This window comes from Solanum verrucosum, unplaced genomic scaffold, assembly GCF_900185275.1.
Source record: "Solanum verrucosum unplaced genomic scaffold, falcon-dt-bn FXZP01000012.1, whole genome shotgun sequence".
Classification (NCBI taxonomy): domain Eukaryota; kingdom Viridiplantae; phylum Streptophyta; class Magnoliopsida; order Solanales; family Solanaceae; genus Solanum; species Solanum verrucosum.
The window spans coordinates 3171202-3193616 of NW_026020063.1; the positions used below are offsets into that span (position 1 = coordinate 3171202).

At 35.2% G+C, this 22415-nt stretch overlaps 2 protein-coding genes across 2 annotated transcripts; one reads left to right on the top strand and one right to left on the bottom strand.

Moving 5' to 3' along the window:
• The first annotated feature begins 4810 nt into the window (after positions 1–4810).
• On the top strand, positions 4811–5836 carry LOC125823484 (protein DNA-DAMAGE INDUCIBLE 1-like). Its single transcript, XM_049502861.1, has one exon. It carries the CDS (start codon positions 4811–4813, stop codon positions 5834–5836), a length of 1026 nt encoding a protein of 341 aa, XP_049358818.1.
• Positions 5837–14472: 8636 nt separating this feature from the next.
• On the bottom strand, positions 14473–18038 carry LOC125823486 (probable E3 ubiquitin-protein ligase ZFP1). Its single transcript, XM_049502862.1, has 4 exons — positions 18029–18038; positions 17551–17615; positions 14706–14846; positions 14473–14604 (listed from the first exon to the last, which is right to left on the bottom strand). The coding sequence occupies exons 1-4, from the start codon at positions 18036–18038 to the stop codon at positions 14473–14475; spliced, it is 348 nt and encodes a 115-aa protein (XP_049358819.1).
• Positions 18039–22415: the final 4377 nt, after the last annotated feature.

A 22415-nucleotide genomic window follows, 5' to 3' on the forward strand; every position in this document is an offset into this window, starting at 1 on the left:
ATAGGTTCAACAAGATCCAATAAATCCATAAAGAAAGTATGAATTATCAAATGTTGTTGGATAGGTTTGAAGAAGAAGACGAGAAAAATACTTCAAGTTACTTTTGATGCGCAATCAATCTTTAATTCATGCGTTTGTAATAGAAAGTTTGAGGCTGATAACTCAACTTGCTTCTTGATTGGCATATTTTTACATTATTTAAGCATCCTCATTTGTAATATCATCATGGAGTGTATTACAAACTCTGTAGTGATCAGAAAATACTTAGTTCTCTCTAGCTCTTATTTTCTTCATGCTTGTTAGATAGTAGACCTTAGGTAATTCATTAGGATTAGTAAGGTAAGGTCTAGCTCTCTTTGCTTGCACTTATCCCTATTGATATTTTTTATGTTTAATAAAAGGCTACTAGACACTGTCCAGTAGTAAATTTGTGGAAAAAAAAACTTTCTAACTTATATCAAGGTTTAAAAGGTTGTCATAGAATTAAAATTTTCATCATCTACTATGACTAAACAAAGGTAAAATTGAGAGGTTAAACAATTGTACTGAGTAAAATAAACTATCAAGGAGCACCATAAAATATATAACAATAACATTACGAGTCATGTGATCTCATAACTGAAGTTTGAAAAGGATAGAATGTAGTCAAATTTTACCTACATTTTATAAGTCAAATAGGTTGTTTTCAACAAGTCTTCAGCTAATAAAATAAAAGAAAAAAAAATAAAAAATTAAAGTAAATTGTTGAGCACATAAAATAAATAAAGAACTAAGGTTTACAAGGCATAGTGTCACGTCCCGCCACACCACAGTTAAATTTTGCGTCCAGATAGGGGCGAAAGGGTCTAGAGTTGAGGAGAGGTTTGCGGAGAACTCTAGAACCTTTTAGATTATTCAAGAAGGCTAGAGAATTCCTTAGAATTCGCTAGAATAATTTAGATAGTTTCCAAAGAAAGCCTTAGAATTCTCTAGAGTGTGTAGAGAATTCTAGAGAGGGGCATTTGTGTAACTATCTTAGGGACTTGTAAGTAATTTTAATTTACACTTTAGTCCTTAGGAGTTAGTATAAATAGAGATGCCCCTCATTTGCAAGGCACCATCCAACCACTCAAGTGTAAAGCATTCTCCAAAGCAATACAAAAGCCTTCTTCCAAAAACTCTCTCTTTGTTCTTTCTAAGTCTTTCCTTAAGCATTCTCTTAGCGATCTAAGTCTTAAAGGCTTCCTTGAATTTACAAGATCTTGAAAGAGTAGTGATTAAATTGTCAAGGGCCGCACGGAACTTTAGCCAACACTTTAAGTTCGTGACAATGTGGTATCAGAGCGAAGGTTTGATACTAAGGGAATGGCAACCGAAATAGACGTGAACGCCGCTAGTACCACCAACTCCGTTCGGATGGTGGAAAGAGGAACCGCAAGGGAAAAAAGCACCAAAAGAATAATGAGGAAATGCTGTTGGATCCCACACCAAGCGAGGCGCTAACATCTCATCCACCTTCGACCACCGAAGCAAGTGGCGATGAACGTGGCGAGGATCCTATTGACGTCACCGCTGGAGAAGAATGGGTCGCAAGGGTTGAAGTGGCGAGGCAGGCCGTAGAGATATTTGGCCGGCGTTTGAACGTGGTTGATGGCAAGTTTAAGACTCTTGAGGAGACCGAAAACATCCGCAAGGAGTTGGAGGGACATCAGCGGGGAGAGTTTGAGATGAAGGAGGCTATCACTTCCTTGGAGTGTCGGCTCATGGAGGCGTTGAGCACGATTGAGACCATGAAGGCCGAGATGAAAGCACTCAAGGAAGGTGGGGCAGCTGGAGGATCATCGTCGCTTGACCGAGATAGGGAGGCCAGGGTCGAGGCTCCCAAGCCACCTATGTTCAAAGGAGTCCGTGACGCGCAAGAAGTGGAGAATTTCCTTTGGCATTTGGAGAATTACTTCAAGTGCAACGGGCTGAAGAGCGACGAGAGTAAGATCAACACCGCTGTGTTGTGTCTTTCGGAGATGGCCATGCTATGGTGGAGGCGTAAGGAGGCCGAGATAGGGAAGGGGACGTGCACCATCAACACCTGGGAGCAATTCTGGGAGGAGTTCAAGAAAGCCTTCTTCCCTAACAACGTCATCTATGAGGCGAACGCAAGTTTAGGGAGCTGAAGCAAACGGGCAGCATCCGCGCATATGTGCGAGAATTCACTACCATCACGCTTCAAATTCCTAACCTCATGGATGATGATATGTTGTTCCACTTCATGGTTGGGCTGCAAAATTGGGCCAGGACGGAGTTGGAACGTCGGCAAGTCAGGACCATAGATGAAGCCATCACGCAGGCCGAAGCTTTAACAGACTTCAGGCAGGAGAAGCTCGACAGAGCCAGAGGAGAAGAGATGAGAGGTAGTCATGTCACGCCCCGAGCCTACACCCTGGGCGGGACCGGCACCTGGAGACCATTGCTGGCCCCAGGCGAACCCTTGGCCTGGCTTTCTTAACTCAGCGGAAACCTAACTCAACAGAATAACTCAACGTCATGCAAAGACATAAACAACTTAACTAATAAAAATATGGCCCAAAGGGCAACTCGAGTCTCAAAATAGAATATTTACACATATATACATATACATGGATGAGAGACTCAAAACTAACTGACTGACTGACTGTCTGACTGTCTATTGAAGCCTCTAATATACTGAGATGGATGTGGGGACAGACCCCGCACATCCTAATAGAACAAAACTAAGTACACAAAATAATTGAGTCCTCCGGAATGCAAGGAGGCTCACCACTGACTCTGGAGTGCTCAGCTGGATCAACGACGTGCAGGATGCTGATCCGGGGTACCTGTATCTGCATCATAAGACGATGCAGGCCAACTGGCATCAGTACATGGAATGTACGAATATGTGAGCTGGAAAAGCTGAACCACAACTTAAGCTTGAAAGGAGAACAAGAGATCACTTACCTTGACTCTGAACGACTCATATACGTAATTGGACTCAAAGTAAAGCAATAAGACACGAGCCATACATATAAAGCTTGTAAAAGAATGTAAACAACTTAGATCGTTAAGGATAAAATGATAACAAACTCAACTTTTCTTTTATAAACATAATACAGCTTTTGTGGGAGGTTCTTTAACCGACAACCACCACTACGAGCCTTAGTGATGATACAACGTTTTACCTCACGTTGCCAAAGGACCATCCTATACCTTGCCATCGATATAGGACCTTACTTTTGCTTAGTGGATCCACTAGCCTAATCTCACGTGATCATCTAAAAAGAATGATACGTCAAGTCCCATGTTGGCGCATGGTTCTTATGGAGAGTCGAGTTAATATGAACTCGTGTCCCCAATTCGGTGCTCAATACTACTCCCAAAAATACTTCGGCTCATGCTTTTAAAATAACTTCTTTCTTTGATCGAGACGATTACTCAAAACTTAGCCCAAAGGCTCTTTTGGAAAACATGGCTCCTTTCTTACTTAAATGTAAAACAATTTAGAACTTCTTTGGGAAGTACATAGTTCCCTAATAACTTTGGAGAAATGGACTCGACTCTTTACTCCTTACTTTACTTAAACTCTTTACTTTTGACTTGACTTGAAACTCTTAACTCAACTTGAAACTTGAAACGACGTTAAGATGTTCAGTAACGACTCTTGAAAAGCTTTAAAGACTTGCTTTGACTTGCTTAACTTCTAAGCTTGGTCCTAACTCCACTTGACTTCTAACTTCACTTGACTTGATCCTAACTTTCTTGAATTTAATTATGGATTCAAGGACTTGATTGGTATTTGGAAGGACCCCATAGTGTTTAGGAATGATTTGGGACAGCCAAACTAAAGAAAATCTTCGAACATAAATTCTGAAAACAGTGGAGTCCGCGTCCTGTCCGCGACGCGGAGCAGATTTTGTTCACAGAGGGAACAAGTCCGCGACGCGGACGTGCTCCTCGCAAGCTGCCCGACTTTCTCCTTCACGTCTCCAACTCTAAATCCTCTAACCTCAGGGGTTCCAGCCCCAATCACTTAGAAAACATAATATCCCTCAACATTCAATAGAATACCACTCAAAAACACAATCCAATCATGTTCCACAACCCACAATAATTCCAACAACAACAACAAACAACTTTAACAACATAACCAAACCTTTCTTAATGAATAAAAGGGGCTAGGTGTGTGGGGGAAAGGATCACCCACCACTAAAAGCTCACATACCTTGTTAGGGATCACCCCCGACGAAAATCCACGATGATCTCCTCGATTTTCCTCTTCTTCTTCTCCTCTTCTTCTCTTCTTCCTCTCTTCTTCACTCTCAAGCCCTAGCCTTCACTCTCTTAGAATGGAACAAAATGATCCAAAGATCAGCCCTATACAACAATATAATCCCAAAAGAATTGGCTAGGGAAAAGACTAAAATGCCCTTAATGATTCCCGGACGGATTTCCTTGTCAACTGCCCAACTTTCAAAGGCCCCAACTCGCTCATACGAACTCGGAATTGAGCAAACTCGGCGGCGTTGGAAAGATCGTTCCAAGGGCTATGCAACCATAACTGGAAATACTTCTAACTCATCATGAGCTATAAGTTACGACTGATCAAAGTTGGCCAAAAACTCACCTTTTCCATACTTAGCCAAAAAATTTCCAGATTTTTAAATCCTTTCCAAAAATGAAAATTTCCAATTCTAAGCCTCTTCAATTATTTCACATTGCCGGATGTTACAAGTCATGACCATGGTGGGGAGATCGTGGCAAAGGTGAGGAGCAGCGGCTACATCCCAATAAGCATGACACCTACAAGTCCGATAGCAAGATGTCTGGACATCATGGCAACACGGAGAGGAAGACAGAGGTTGCCAACAAAGGTGGTTGCTACATATGCGGCGGGCCGCATGGTTATGCAAGGTGCCCCGAACTGAAGAGCCTTGGTGCTATCCTGCGAGAGTGGAAGGAGAAAGACGCCCAGGAGCAAGGACAAGGCACAGAGACGACGCAGTTGGGCTTGATAGGACTATGCGGAGCCATCACAAATCAACCAGAGAAGCCAAGAGGATACGGCGCGCAATATGTCGACCTTAAGATCAATGGAAAACCCGCTTGTGCTTTGGTCGACACGGGTGCAGAGGTCAATCTCATGACTAAAAAGGCAGCAACGAGGTTGGGGCTGAGTGACAGTTCAAGCAATGCCCAACTCAGGACGGTCAATGCACCCCCGACTCCTGTGAACGGAGTCGCGCATGGAGTGAGCATCACGCTAGGCGAGTGGCAAGGTAAGGCCAACTTCACTGTCGCTCCTTTAGATCTCTTTGACATAATTCTTGGGCAGGAGTTCTTCCAGCAGTGCCATGCGGTGATCGATCCCTACCTCCAACGACTTCTAGTCATGGAGCAAGGAAGATCATGTATGGTGCCCATGATCAAGGTGCTGAAGACGGAAGGACAAGTCCGCCTAACGTCCATGCAGCTCGAGAAAAACCCTAAGAAGAAGGAGTCGATGTCTAGAGCCACCATTGCAAGTTCGAAGAAGGACAATGGTGCAAGAAGGTCCTTGCCACCGTGCATGAAGAAGGTGCCAAAAGAGAACAATGTCGTGATGCCAAAGAAGCCGCCGAGGCTCTTGCCTCCTAGAAAGGAGGTAGACCGAAAGACTGAGCTAGAAGCGATATGGAAGACGTTGAAGGCGTTGCGCAAGGGCCTTAATCGAGTCAATGGACTATTGGTCGCGCACGCACAAGGCTCGGATGACGATGTAGCAGCAATGCGACGCGGTCGTCGCATCAATAGGTGGGGGAGAGTGTCACGTCCCGCCACACCACAGTTAAATTTTGCGTCCGGATAGGGGCGGAAGGGTCTAGAGTTGAGGAGAGGTTTGCAGAGAACTCTAGAACCTTTTAGATTATTCAAGAAAGCCAGAGAATTCCTTAGAATTCTCTAGAATAATTTAGATAGTTTCCAAAGAAAGCCTTAGAATTCTCTAGAGTGTGTAGAGAATTCTAGAGAGGGGCTTTTGTGTAAATATCTTAGGGACTTGTAAGTAATTTTAATTTACACTTTGGTCCTTAGGATTTAGTATAAATAGAGGTGCCCCTCATTTGCAAGGCACCATCCAACCACTCAAGTGTAAAGCATTCTCCAAAGCAATACAAAAGTCTTCTTCCAAAAACTCTCTCTTTCTTCTTTCTAAGTCTTTCCTTAAGCATTCTCTTAGCGATCTAAGTCTTAAAGGCTTCCTTGAATTTACAAGATTTTGAAAGAGTAGTGAGTAAATTGTCAAGGGCCGCACAGAACTTTAGCCAACACTCTAAGTTTGTGACAATAAGCTGAAATGAGAATGTGATTAGCACCCAGTACAATAAGGAATTATAATTCATTATATCTCAACTAGTTTCATTTTAAGAAAAGTAATTACTTAACACAATATGTTAACCGTATATTTGTATCATCAAACAAAAGATCTTTTATAAAACTACTATCAATCATTATTATTTAAAAATGTCATGTAAAGTGAGAAATTCTTATATTAGTTTTTTTTATTGTTTTAAATGTTAGTTTCAAGAATTCTTGCAGAAACAAAAGCTTACTTCTGGGTTACTAAGGGAGATTCAAATCTCATTAGGCTATCAACAAAGTAAGATGACTTACTTTTTGTTCTATTTTTTTAAAAAAAAATGTTGAGCAAGATAATGATAGCATTAATTCCTTCGGTGTACATCTCACCCAAAACAAAATACTAGAAAACATGCATAAGTTGTCAGCTCATATCTATCTCCGCCCCTCGATCGAACAAACATGGTCGTTCCTCAGACTCCTGCACCCATATTCCTAAACAAACTTTTTCTTCTAATAATAGCTTATTATAGTTTCTCAAGTGGTCAACTAATTTAAAAGAATTACGAATCATGTGTATATATATAACATTGCCACAAATAACATTGAAATTAATCATTCCTATCAAATTTTATACCAACTTTTCATTCAAAAAGGGATAAAAAGAAAACGACACAGAAAACAATTGATCTAATGTTTGCAACATTGATGAGCATATATGCATATGTAAATCTATATGTATGTCTACGTTGATAAATTATGAAAAAATAATAATAGTTAAGGTATGTTCTGGCGAATAGTTGGTGATTGTTTAGATAGGAAAAGTCAACATTAAATATTTAAGTGTATTTTTTTTATCATTTACTCTAGTAAAAAGTATACACCAGCATATATAGATTATCTTTTGAAAAAAGATTCTCATATTTACCAGCCTTACCTATTTTCGTTATGAAAAACTGGGAATTCGTGTATTTGTTAACATTCCTTGTTTGGAATATGGTGTTTGTTGTACTAGTACCACGTTGCATTGTAGTTAATTTTCTTTTCTTCTAGCTAGAAGTTTCAAGATTTAAAGTTATTGTAGTGCTTCCTAAACCAGAAATCACAATGATATAATGATGTCAATCTATATATTTGTGTTTTGCTATGTACAAAGTTTACATGAAACACATCAATTTAATGAAACAATTATTTTCAAATAATCAACTATCCCTTTTTTATTTCATTCATACTAACTTGAAGGAAAGACAAAAAAAATAAGCAGACAACTATTTTTTTTAAAAGGAAAAGTTCAATAAGAATATAAAAAATAAAACTTTCATGTGCTCCGTGATTTCAACACAACATACAATGACATCAATATGTATATTTCTAAATTGGGTATATCTTTAATGTACATTTAACGCACCAGTATAATAAAAAAAATGTTTCAAGTGATTCTTTCCTTTCCCTCGTTAAAAGACCCAAAAAAAGTATGAAAACCCAATAAGAAGACATACAATCACATGCGTTTTTCAAAGAATAATAAAAATAAATTTAACCAAAATCTATTCAACTCTATAAAAGATGTCTTGATTTCCCGAAAGATCTATGAAAAACACATAAGGAAATATATTCATGTAATGTATTGAATTGACAAACACCACATGTGAAGTTCAAATAGAGACCATCAAAAGTTGCAAGAACCATAATTTATAAATTAGAAAACAGTATTTTAGGTAACACTTTCATCTACACTAAAATAACTATCCAGAGGTTAATACTAAATTAAAACATTGAACTGAAACAAACCAATTATAACCCCTACTTCACATCGAAAATTGTAACCCTCTCCTTTTGGGAGCTCGTGAATTGCAAAATAGTGACTTTCATCATATACATAATACTCAAGTCATACATATCTTTAAAACCATAAAACAACATTAATCATAAAATTGAGAAAAAAACATACCAAAAATTATACTTAAAAAATAATGACTGAAAGTCACTCTAAAACTTCAAATGAACGAATATGTAAATTGTGTTCTGTTTAGAGTAACTTCCAAAATAAAATAACGATCTATATCTCAATTAAAATAAAATCTAATGCAGAAAATCACCGCCAACAAAGAATCCCTCAACATGGATGCAATCAAATTTAAATTTTAAAAAAGAATGAACAACTTACCTGAATGAAAAGATTAATGAAATGACGAGTTTCAAGGGGATGAACTCCTCAAGTAGATCTGCAAATCACTAGAACTGAAGAGCAAGAATTAATTTGGGTTGAAGGTAGATTTTTAAGAAATGATACACTCGAGGAGAACAAATGTGTGTAGGGGGAGGTGGAGGGCGAGGGCGGAGGGGTGGGTGATAGAGAAATTTGAAAATTAATAGAACTAAGGCACACAAAATTTCATCAACCGATACAATTGCGGTGTTTTTTTTTATCTGCCAAACAATTTAAATTGAGATGCATGATAAATAAATTTGCAACTAGGATGATGATGTAATTAAATATCTTCCAGTACAGGACAAAATAGTGAAATCTGTAGATTACACTTTGATTATCATAGTCCAAAACTTCTTTCATTCCTTGTGACATTAGCTATTTACATGCCACCCTCCAAGATATGTATTTGATATCTTTCTAGAACATGTTTGTTTTTATCTATTTTTGGAATTTTGAAAGTATTATTCACATGACCGCTACAACATGAAATATTAAGAATTTGTTGCATTGAGTTTTTGTATTTTTCTCTTTTCTTTAACTGAAACTTTTCGCCATTGATTCATAGATCTTCATTAAAAAGTTCACTACACTTAGTTTGATCTAGTTAAAAGATGAGTTCCTTTTTTATTTCCTTTTTATCAATTGGTATAATCTGTATTTTGAAAAACTTAATCTGAACAAAATTTTCAAAGTTTCTCCATATATATTAAGCATATGGTGCAAAACTATACACACCCATTCACTTAAAAAATATTGTTACTCAAGTTATCTTATACCAATAGTTTTCTTCTTTTATGTTTTAAGTTCATCAATTCATGTTGATAATGATAAAAAAAATCAATGACATAATAAATCTCAAGCTATATTGAAACTTCTTATAAAGTTTAGCAGTTAACAATAGGAGTTCGTCAGTAAAATTAACTTTCTACTAACTTCCTCTTCCTTCGATACTCCACTCACATAAACAGAGCAATATATCACAAAAATAAATCAATGAACAACATTCAATAAGTGTTCTAAGCACCTCACAAACAATTGTTACCATAAAAAAATGTATATTGTAATTTCAGAGATGAAAAAAGAAAAGTCGCTACACACAGTTCCACCAATGACACCATGTTTCTCACAATCAGAAGACTACAACATCCAAATCTGGTAATGCCTCAATCGGTACGAACAAGAACACACTGGGCCAGTCTTCGATTCATGTTCCATGAAAATATCTTTAAGAATATCACGATCCAAAATCAAGTTATGGTGACGCCTACTATAAATCTCCCGGTAGGCAAGTCAAAATCTAAAACTCATAGAAGATAATAATTTAATAGAAAAGAATAAATGCAAATAGAATAATAATAATATTACATAATAGGTCCATATACAAATGTAACTGTGATGTATAATATACAAAATAGGCTCGAATGTGACCATGAAAGACAAACTAAATACAAGAATTAAATCCCTGGACCTGGTTTCACAGGTGCAGGAACATCTAAGTAAATAAAGGCTATATACGCAAGTCTATCTAATAAAAATATAAAAATATAGACAAATACAAAAAAAGTGTAACATCTCGCAATTTGAAATAACTAGGAAGAAGCTTATAATTGGAAACAGTCTTTTTTTTGGAAAGAATGAAAATCTGGAAATTTTGTTTAAGTTAGAATAAGTTGAGTTTTGGTCAACTTCAAACGGCCATAACTCCAAGATCAGGATGAGTTAGGTGTATTTCCAGATATGGTTGGAAAGCTCTTGGAATAAAATTTCCAATGCCACTGAGTTTGCGCGATTCCGAGTTTGTATGAGTGAGTTATGCCCTTTGGAAGTTGGGCTGTTTGAATAAGGAAAGCCTAATCCGGATTTGGAAGGGTAATTTAGTCTTTTCCTTACCTAATTATTCTAATTCATTTTTAGGAGTTAATTGGGGTAAAAATCAGATTTTAGCCAGTTTAGAAAAGCTGAAGTTTCACGCTAGGGCTTGGAGAAAAGAGAAAAGAAGAGAATGGAGAAGAGGAAAAGCAAGATTCGCCAAGAACGATCGATTTTGGTTATGGATTTCGCCAAGGAATTGATCCTACAAGGTATGTGAGTCTTTCGTAGTGTTGGGTTCGTTCACCCACGCGCCAAACATGTTTATTTCAACGAAATTCGTCCTAAAAGAGTTTGAAAGTTGATGTTCTTGATAGGTATTCTTGAATTTGAACGCCGTTCTTGAATTGGGCTGAATTGAGGAGTTTCTGAGATCTTTACGTTGAGTTTTAGAGTTGTTTTGAGTTAGGTTCTTGAGTACATATGTTGGGTACTTGAATCTAAAATAAATTTGAGAACAATAGTCGAGTTTAGGCGAATTGGGGCTGGAAAACGAAGAAGGAAAAAGTCAGACAAGGAACAGGTTCTAGGTCCGCGTCACGGACCTGTTCCTTCAGGGTGAAAATTTTCTCTCCGCATCGCGGAGAGGCCGCAGACTCCTCTGTTTCAAAATTAAATTTTGCGATCAATTATTTAAAAGCATTTCCGTGTCGCGGACTTGTTCCAAGATGGTGGTTTCTTGATCGTTTCTCGTGTTTAGCTATCTAAAATCATTTTTGAACATCATGAGATCCTTCCTTTCACAAATCACAATCCTTGAATCCATAATTCAATTCAAGGAAAGTTAAGAGTCAAGTCAAGAGAAGTTAAGAGTCAAGTCAAGAGAAGTTCATAAAGTTTTCAAAAGTCTTTTACAAATGTTTTAACTTTGTTTTAAGACTTAAGTTTTGAGTTGAGTAAAGAGTAAAGAGTAAAGATTGAAGTCATTTCTTCAAAAGAGTATATCGGGACTATGTATTCCGAAAGATTAAATGTTTTCACATTTAAACAAGAAAGGAAACTGAGATTTCCAAAGGAGCCTTTGTGCTAGTTATTTTTCAAGTATAGAGGAAAATTTAATTTCCAAAAGAGCCTTTGAGCTAGTTTTTCAGTAAAGAGGAAACTGAGATTTCCAAAAGAGCTTTTAAGCTAAGTTTTGAGTAATTATCTCAAACCAAAGAAAGAGTTTTGTTTTTACAAACATATGAGATAAAGTATATTTTGGGAGTAGTATTGAGCACCGATATGGGGACGAGCTTGAGTTCAGATAACTCACGTCTCCATAAACCATGTAGCCATCATGGGTAGTAAATGATCATACTTTTTAGATGACTCCTTAAGATGCTTTTAGCATAAGCTAGTGGATCCACTAAGTTAAGCGTTCTATATGACAACAAAGTATAGGATAGTTCTGGCAACGTGGGCAAGACGCTGTATCACCACTTAGGCTCATAGTGGTGGTTGTCGGTTAAAGAAACTCCCACAGAAACTATATTACTTTGTTATATGAGTAAAGTTTAGTTTGTTATTGCATTTTCTTTAACGAACTAAGTTGCTTTTACTATTTTATAAAGCTTTTCATATATTGCATGTGTTTCATTGCTTTATTATGAGTTGAGTTATTCATGAGTTGAGAAGAGCCAAGGTAAGTGTTTCTTTCAGAATCTTTTCAAGCCTATGTTATGTTTAGCATTCCAACTCGCATACTCATACATTCAATGTACTGAGGCCAGTTGGCCTGCATCGTATTATGATGCAGATGCAGGTAACCAAGATCATCATCCAGCGCCTCGTTGATCAGGTTCAACACTCAGAGTCTATTGGTGTGCCTCCTTGCATTCTAGAGGACTACTTTTACTTTTCTTTCAGTATATTTATTGTTAGGATGATCGGGGGTCTTGTTTCGACATCCCTCTTTGTTTTAGAGGCTTTATAGATAGATAGACAGTTAGTAGTTCAGTTGTCTTTACATTATCATTCAGATGTTGTTTAAAGACTTCAGTTTCCGTTTTGGCTAGGTTTTATATCACTTTAAGTTATATTTTGAGGTTATCTTGTTAAGTTAAGTCTTCCGCTGAGTAAGTAAGCCAGGCCAAGGGTTCACTTTGGGCCAGCAATGGTTCTCGAGTGCTAGCCATTCCGGGGTGTAGGCTCGGGAGGTGACAAAAAGGAAAAACAGAAAGCCTCCGGAAGTCAAGAGCTCACCACAATATGAATCTGCAATGACGAAGGGAGATCCAATGCTCATTGAGGGTGTCTTGTACTAAGAGCTACATCAGAAAAAAGATGCAGAAGTATAGTATCAGTACCAAAATATGGGGTACTCAATAGGTATCATAGACAGACCGAACTCAGAAATATTATATATATAAAGAAGAAGCACGATAGTTCTAACATCGCAATTAAAAGGTTCTATGAGGGACAATCAACTATTGAAAATATAGAGAATGAAACACAATTAAACAAGCAAGAAGTACTCAAGTACAAAACTGTCACAACAAATATCAAGTCGATCAAAATAGGCTAGTGCAATGCAAATGATCAATGCATAAAGGTAGAAACATGGCCGACTCAACATGATTGGAGGCATAAAGAAAAAATTAAAGGTGGGGCCCTAATATTTTATTTTTTTCATCATATATGCTTTTATTTAAAATCTACTTTTCTAGCTTTTTTATATGCAAAATCATTAGTTATTGTTTGATAATCGATTTGTTTTAATATTTCCTTTTCAATTTAGAATATAGTTAGTCCATTCAATCTCTCGTGAGACATTGCTGATTTAAATAAGATTTAATCAATTCTAGTTTCGAAAAACTTCTTTCGGCTGAGGCAACGGTTGGAGGAACTGTTAATATTATAATATAAGCAATATGTGTATTTGGAAAAGGATCAAGTCTTTTATTTGATTGAGTATTTTCATTAGATCATTATCGTCTACCTGTATTATTTCTCTTAGCATTTTAAATCAAAATATAAATCTAAACCATCAATAGCAAAATAAATATTATGTGTTAAGAAAGTTCAAGGATAAGACAATATTTTTAAAAATTCTCATCATCTAGTGATCTCAATTCACCACTAATTAAGAAACCATAATTATTTTCATATGCTTCAATTGGTTCAAATCTATTTTGAAGTGAAAAAATAATTTGATCTACTATATTATATATATATATATATAAATTAATCATCTCTAATTTCAAAGGATTTCTTATCAATATCTTCATCGAATTGTTTCTTACTAAATTCAGATTCAATATTCATTTCATATGCAATTTCTTTAGTAGAGATCATAGCACTCATAGTACATATATATATTTTTTAAAAATAACATTTATAAGTAATTTTTTCTAACAAAAATGAGGCCCCCAAAAATATGGGGCCCCAAGCGTTGGCTTTAATGGCCTAGGGGTTAATACGGCCCTAGGTAGAAACCCGAAAGAAACCTTGATCTTCCTAGAATGATACTTCAGACTCATCAACAAATGCAATGTAGTAAAACATAACCCGTATCTGAGTCAACGGGCCGTCCAGAATGATACCTCAAATTTATCGGTGCAAAAGTGAACCAATATGTACACCACAATCATAAAACCAATATCTACCATTTTAAGTCATAAAAACTCCAAAATAATGTATATTCCCATAAAAACATAGTTTCCTTAATTAAAACAGTGATCCGCTCCTTCGGAAATCAACAAGTGGAGGAAAACTTACCATACGAAACTACACAGCTCCACCGGAAAGTAAAGGTACATTGACTCCCTAACTGATTAAAAAACATATCGACCACAATATTTTCAACTAACATTTAATAAGTTCACTGTCAAATTAATAGGTACATAACATAAAACCTTGATAGAAATCAAGTCCCAAGCTAGATCACTATATTTCATGTCATTCAACACAATTTTTTTTTACTTCCTCATACTGTGCATAACATAAACAGTTGCATACACATTACTGTATTTATATAACTACTACCAAAGTTATAAAGGTCTTATCATTTATCATAAAACATAAACAAAGTGCTTAGATTGAAATTATATTTAAAAGATCTAGTTATAAATTCTAACTTGGAGTTCTTAAATTGCCAATGCAATCCTTTTGCAGAGTGGACAAGAATTCTTCTGCATGAGCCATAAACTGATGCAATCAACGTGAAAGGTGTGCTGACAGTCGGCGCTTCCAATGATCTGTCCATCAGAGTTGTCATCCTGCAAAATGGAAAAAAGTATTTTTCGAGTAAGATAATTTAACATACATGACTAGAGTTTAAGCAGTATGAGGAGAGAATCAAATGAAAATAAGTCCTTACCAAACAAATAAAACATGTATCATCGTCACTTATAGATCTTTCTGTTGACTGATACATGATGCGATTCATACGTGCAAAAATGACTTCCTTGCTCAATCCCGTATTGACATTTTCAGTTTGGTCTGGAAGGGCCAACAAACCCTAAATTCAAGATCATAATTTGTGAGAATACATATTCAAAATATTTTTTGTCCCTTGTCATAACACTTAAACTTAAAAGTTTGAGACATGGAATTTTATGCCAGAAATGACACATACAACTTGTTATAATTTCTAAGCAAGTAAATTTTACAAATCAATTATACATAAAGAAAAATCAACTAGCTATGAATATTTTATAAAATACAACAAAATCATTATTATTTAAAAATATCATGTCAAGTGATAAATTCTTCTATTCTTCTTTTTTATTTATTTTTTTAAATGTATGTTTCAATAATTCTTGCAGAAACAAAAGCTTACTCCTGGGCTACTAAGGAAGACGCAAATCTCATTAGGCTATCAACAAAGTAACTTGACTTAAATTTTGTTCTTCTATTTTTTCAATTTTTTTTTGAACAAGATAATGATAACATTAATTCCTTTCGGTGTATATCTCACCCAAAACAAAATATCAGAAAACATAAGTTGTCAGCTCATATCTATCTTTATTCCTCGATCGAACAAAGCTATTTGATCCTATATTTAAATGCGTACTCATTGTGGTCGTCACTCAGCTTCCAGCACCCATATTCCTAAACAAACTTTTACTTCTAATAATAGCTTATTGTTGTTTCTCAAGCGATCAATTACAAGCCTTACCCATTTTCGTTATATTTAACAAATATTCAAGTATTAGAAAATAGGCATATGAAAAAGGAAAATAGAAAAATTTATAGCATATTTTAGTTGGGCACCATGGTTCCTCAGCATAAAAGCAAAGTAGCACTTATTACTATGAAAATTTAACAACTAATACAATTCAATCATTAAAAGCATAAGTGCATCAAACGTTAAAAAATAATTACCTCTAAATATTAAAAATATACTTTTGACATGATAAGTTTAAATTAGTAATTAGATCAGGTATTGAGCATTAGAAAACTAATTATGTGAAGATTGGAATAAATTTATAATTAAAAAGAAAAGAAAGAGAAGGCGAAAGAAAATTTACCATGGGAAAATTGGTAAGACATAGTGGCAATGTCATACGATCAAATGCATGATTCACTTATGCAAATCTTGGGTTGTAGTTCCATAAAATACGCAGTAATGATAATGAAAAATTGGGAATCAGTGTATTTGTGAGCATTCCTTGTGGAATCCAAAAGGAAAAAGGATTTCTTGGAACAATGGAAACATAGTATATGTTTGTTCCATTAGCCAAAACAACAATTAGGCTCCCATCAAAGGAATAATAAATTCCCAAAATATTGGGTACCATACTAATAAGATGGGATTCTAGTCTTATATAGAATATTCTAGAGCAATGTGTAGCAGAAGTCATAGTTCTTACAGAACCAAAATCAAAAGTGGCCTCATTTTGAAATATGGTGTTTGTTGTACTAGTACGACGCTGCATTGTTGTTGATTTTTCTTTTCTTCTAAAAGTTTCCTGATTTAAAGTTGTTGTAGTGCTTCCTAAACTTGAAATCACAATGATATAATGATGCCAATTATATATTTGTAATTTGCTATGTACATAGTTTACATGAAACACATCAATTTAATGAAAAAATCTTTTCAAATAATCAACTATCCTTTTTTGTTTCTTTCATACTAGCTTGAAGGAAGGACACAAAAAATAAGTAGACAACTATTTTTTTTAAATAGAAAAAGTTCAATACGAATATAAAATATAACTTTCAGGTGCTCCGCGATCTCAACACAACATACAATGGTATTAATTTATATATTGCTCAATTAGGTATATCTATAATGTATAATGAAAAAAATGTTTCAAGTGATTACTAGTGATTCTTTCCTTTCCCTTTATTAACACTAGAAGGAAAAACCTTGAAAGAAGTATGCAATACAAATAAAAAGACATACAATCACATGCTTTTTCAAAGAATATTGAAAATAGCTTAACTAAAATCCATTCAACTCTATAAAAGATATTTTAATTCCCTGGAAGATCTATGGAAAACACAAAAGTATATATATTCTTGTAATTTATTAACAAACGCAACTTGTGAAGTTTAAAAAGAGACCATCAAAAGTTGCAAGAACCATAGTTTATAAATTAGAAAACATCATTTTAGGCAACACTTTCATCTACACTGAAATAACTATCAAGAGGTTAATACTAAATTAAAACACTGAACTGAAACAAATAAACTATACCCCCTACTTCACATCGTAAATTGTAGCCCTCCCCTTTTGGGAGCTCATGAATATACATAAACAAAAGAAGGTTTCATTTGAGTTGCGAAATAGTGACTTTCATCCCATACATAATATTCAAATTACACATTGTCACGACCCGAGTCTACACCCTGGACGTGGTCGGCACTCAAGAACCATTGCTGGTCCCCAAGCGAACCCTCATCCTGGTTGACTACAAGCGGAAGACTAACTTAAGCATGCAAAAGCTTAAAACTGAATAAAATTCAATAAACTCAACTTTTCAAAACTTTAACTCAAATGAACAACTTAGAATAAAAATAATATGTTCAACTTGCCATAAAATAGGCAACTTAAATCTTTAAAACATTTAATAAAATAAATGAATAATACAAACTTCTCAACTATACTGACTATCTATGAAGCCTCTAACTGATAAAGATGGAAGTCGGGACAAGACCCACGACATCCTAACTAAACTGAAAAGTAAATGAAATTCTCCGGAAACAAGGAGGCTTACCATAGCTAACTTGAACTCCCGGATGTATGAACAAAGCTCATGTTGATGACCCTGAATACCTGTGTCTGCATCATGAGAAGATACAGGTCAAATAGCTCAGTACGTGGAATGTACGAGCATGTAAGAGGAATTCTAAAGTATAAACATAAGCTTGAAACTTGATAAAAAGGAAACATACTTACCTCTTCTCAAACTCACTCAACTCAAGGAATACTCAAGGGTATTCAAAACTACTCAAACTTAATCAACTCAAAAGTACTCAAGGATAAGATACTCGACTTCAAATATATGATACTCGACTCAAAGATTAGATACTCAACTTCAAAGATATGATACTCGACTTGAAATACTCAACTCATGAATACTTAACTGAACTTATTTCATTATAAAGCAGTTTAAAACAAGTGCAATATAAAGAAAAGGAAAACTGCTTAAAACATGATGTCAACTCAAAGTCATAAATTACTATAAGACATACCATGCTCCATCTCAAAGTCTACTTGTGCAATGCATGAATAAAGTCCCATACCCCCATTCATACTAAGCAAAACCCCTTGAGGAACTATGCAATTACTGCTGTGGGAGTTTCTCTAACCGACAACCATCATTTAAGAGCTATAGTGATGATACAACACTTTATCTCATGCTGCCAAGGACCATCATATACCTTGCCATCAATATAGGACCTAACTGAATTTAGTGGATCTACTAGTCTATGTGAAAATGATTCATCTAAAAAGTATGACCCTTTTCTACCCATGATGGCTACATGGTTTATGGGGGCTGATAGTTGTATGAACTCTTCCCCATATAGGTGCTCAATACTACTTCCAAAATATACTAGCTCTTTATGTTTTGAAAACATACTCTTTCTGTGATTTGAGATTAGTGCTCAAAAACTTAGCTCAAAGGCTATCTTGGAAATCAAGGTTTCCTTTATTGTTTAAATGTGAAAACATTTTAAATCTCTTTGGGAATAGTTAGTCCCCATATACTTTTGAAGAAATGAACTTCAACTTTTACTCTTTACTGAACTCAAAACTTAAGTCTTAAAACAAAGTTAAAACATTTGTAAAAGACTTCTTAAAATATGGTTCATGTCGAATTATGGACGTGAACGACTTGATGCAAGGTTTTCAATAACCATATATAGATCTCAATACTTGGAACTCAAGAACTTCAATGATACTACTAATTTCAAGAATGCTCAACTCAGAGGGTTCATGCGGAATTATGAGCATGAACTACTCAACTCAAGGACTCAAAGCTACTTCTCATCTCAATATTGATCAACTTATAATGTTCATGCAGAATTATGGGCATGAACAACTCAACTCATGGACTTCATGGGTAATACGTAATAGTCCCATGATTAGGATTATAATCTCGGAAGGGTTAGGACCTCGATACTCAAGACATAGAACTTGAAGATACTACTCCTTTCAAAGATACTAAACTGATGGAGTTCATGCAGAAGTTATGGGCATGAACGACTTGACTCAAGAGTCAAAATATCAATAAGGAACTCAGGTATACGACTCTTTTCATTCTCATACTTACTTCTCAAAACTTAACTCAAATCTGTGGCATATCAAAGGATTCACAATTGAACTCAAAGACTTTCTTGAACTCTACTATTAACTCTCTCTTGAATGTGAATTATGAATTCAAGAGTTATGGTTTATGATACGAAGGATCTAGGTGATAGTGTAGACTCATGAATACATTATTCTCACTCTCATACTCACTTGCTCGAGTCTTGAAACAAGTTATTAGAATTTGTAGAAGACTCTTCAAAAAGACAAAAAGGGATTTTCTAAAAAGTGTTCGAAAGAACTCTCAAGACTTGACTCTCAACTCTACCTTGAATGTGATTTATGAATTCAAGGTTGAGATTTGTGATAGGAAAGGTCTCATGATGTTTAAAAATGATTTTGGATAGCTAAACATGAGAAATGGTTAAAAAAACACTGTCTAGGGAACAAGTTCGCGATGCGGAGAGAAAATTTTCACCCTGAAGGAACAGGTCTGCGATGCGGACCTGGTACCTGTTCCTTGTCCGACTCTTTCTTCCTTGCTTTCTAACCCCAATTTGCCTAGAATCGAACGGTTTCTTCCCCAATCACTTGGATTCGATTACTTAACATAAGTACACTCTAATCTACTCAATACAGCCCTCAAACACTCACTTACATCTCAAGAAATCATCAAAACCCCCAACACAACAAGATTTAGAATGAACTTCAAGAACACCTATCAAGAACTCATCAAGAACTCTAATCTTTCAACTTCAAGAATGAAATTTGCGTTGAAAATAACATGATTGGCACGTGGGTGAACAAACCCAGCACTATGGAACCTTACATACCTCTTAGGGATCAAAACCATGGCTAAAATCTGCAACAACATGCAAGAATCTCGACGAATGCTTGATCCTCTCCTCCTTTCTCTTCTTTTCTCTTCTTGAACTCTCAACTAAAACTCTAGGCGTATATTAGGATTACAAAACTGAACCTAATAGGATTAGACCCCTTAAATATTACTAAAAAAAATTAAATCTGTTTGGGTAAGGAAACGACCAAAATACCCCTCACTATTTTCGGCTAACTTTCCTTAATTGGACAACCTAACTTCAAAAGGCCATATCTCACTCATCCGAACTCGAAACTGAGCAAACTCGGTAGAGTTGGAAAGATAATTCGAAGAAATTTCCTAAGGTATCTGGTAGCACACCTTAATCATCCTAATCTAGGAGTTATGGTCGACCCAAAACTCATACTTAGCTTAACTTGCAAAATATCAGATTTTGCTATTTCCAATTCGATTCTTTTTGTAACTCAATGTGCTACATCTGGTGACCTAACCTTAATACTTAAGAAATTTTTAATTCCTTGCAAAAATCTCACTCACTACGAAGAACGGTTCGAGTCTTAGTTCAAAAAAATTTCTAGGTTGTTACACATATATCTTTAAAACCATAAAACAACATTAATCATAAAATTGAGAAGAAAAAAAAATCAAGAATTATACTTAAAAAAAATGAATATTGAAAGCCACTCTAAATCTTCAAAAGAACGAATCTGAATCGTGTTCCATTTAGAGTAACTTTCAAAATAAAATAACGATCTATATCTCAATTAAAATAAAAGCTAATGTAGAAAATCACCACCAACAAAGAATCCCTCAACATGGATGCTATCAAATTCAAGTAAAAAAGAAAAAGAAAGAATAACTTACTTGAATGACAAGATTTATGAAATGACGAGTTGTGAAGGGAGGAACTCCTCAAGTAGATCCGCAAACCACTAGAACTGAAGAGAAATAATTGATTTGGGTGGAAGACAAGTTTTTATAAAATGATACACTCTAGGAAAACAAATGTGTGAAGGGGGGGGGGGGGGAGGAGGGGGAGGGTGGTGGGGGAGGGGTGGTTATAGAGAAATTTGAAAATTGACAGAATTAAGGCACAAAAAATTTCATCAGTCGATACAATTGAAATATTATTTTTTTAATCTGCCAAGCAATTTTAATTGAGATACATGATAAATAAATTTGCAACTAGGGTGACGATGTAATTAAAAATCTTTCAATAGAGGACAACATAGTGAAATCTTTAGATTACACTTTGATTATCATAGTCCAAGACTTCTTTTCATACCTTGTGACATTAGCTATTCTCATGCCACCCTCTAGGATATGTATTGATATCTTTATAGAACATGTATGTTTTTATCTATTTTTGGAATTTTGCGAGCATTACTCATATGACTGCTACCACATGAAAAAATTAAGAATTTGTTGCATTCATTTTTTGTTCATATCTCCTTTCTGTAACTGAAACTTTCTGCCATTAATTCACCGGTCTTCATTAAAAAGTCCACTACATTTAGTTGGATCTGGTTAAAAGATGAGTTCCTTTTTTATTTCCTTTTTGTCAATTGGTATCTGTATTTTGAAAAACTGAATTTGAACAAAATTTTCAAAGTTTCTCCATATATATTAAGCACAGGGTGCAAAACTATACATGCCTATTCACATATAAAAATATTGTTACTCAAGTAATCTTATAATAATTTTTTTCCTCTTTTATGTCTATAAGTTCATCAATTCATGTTGATAATGATAAGAAAATCAATAACATAATAAATCTCAAGCTATATTGACAATTTTTACAAAGCTGAGCAGTTTTTTTTTTTTATAAATTTTCCCAGGTCGTCTGGAATGTTATAAATCAGGAAAAACGTTACAAGAGGGTTTGGCCTTAGCCTCCGATTACAACACAAGGATAAGCACTACTTTATCCTTCAAAAAAGAGGGGAGGTGAACCTTGAAAAATAGACAATCCAACCCTCGCAAAATCTAACTACCTATACGACTAGATAACAAAAAAAATTGCCTTATCGTATTGGGTCCTTATTGAAGACATTTAGCTCTTGTCCAGTTGAAATGAACCTTTAGCCCCCACTGTAAGTTGATGGTAGGAGTCATATAAGGATCCATTCTCACTGTTAACAACAAATTTGGGTAAAAAATTTGCTACCTCGTTAGCCTCTCTAAAACAATGCTCCACCTTGACATTAGTGTTGTTCATCTTGTATTCCTAAGATACTTAGAACAAAATTTGAAGAACTTGGTAAGACACAATAAAGTTTAAGAACATTTTCACAACTAGAAAATTAAAACTAGTAGAGAAACTAGAATCAGAAACAAATTAGAAAAAATATACGAAATATTTTTTCTTAAAGAAGAATTGTTGTCAATCTGTGTTTAAAGAATCTTACTGATTCCATCAAACTTTGCAGAAACACGAAGTTGCCAAAGTTTAATGAACCAGTGAATAGAAAAACATAAATTAATTCACAAAT

Excerpts from the sequence above, each read along its gene's own strand:
- LOC125823484 (XM_049502861.1), top strand. The coding sequence starts at position 4,811 with ATGTCTGGACATCATGGCAACACGGAGAGGAAGACAGAGGTTGCCAAC.
- LOC125823486 (XM_049502862.1), bottom strand. Across the intron at positions 14,847-17,550 it reads GGGAGTTCAAGTTAGCTATG|GGTTTGTTGGCCCTTCCAGA; the intron begins GTAAGCCTCCTT and ends TCTTGAATTTAG. Across the intron at positions 14,605-14,705 it reads ATACATGTTTTATTTGTTTG|GATGACAACTCTGATGGACA; the intron begins GTAAGGACTTAT and ends TCCATTTTGCAG.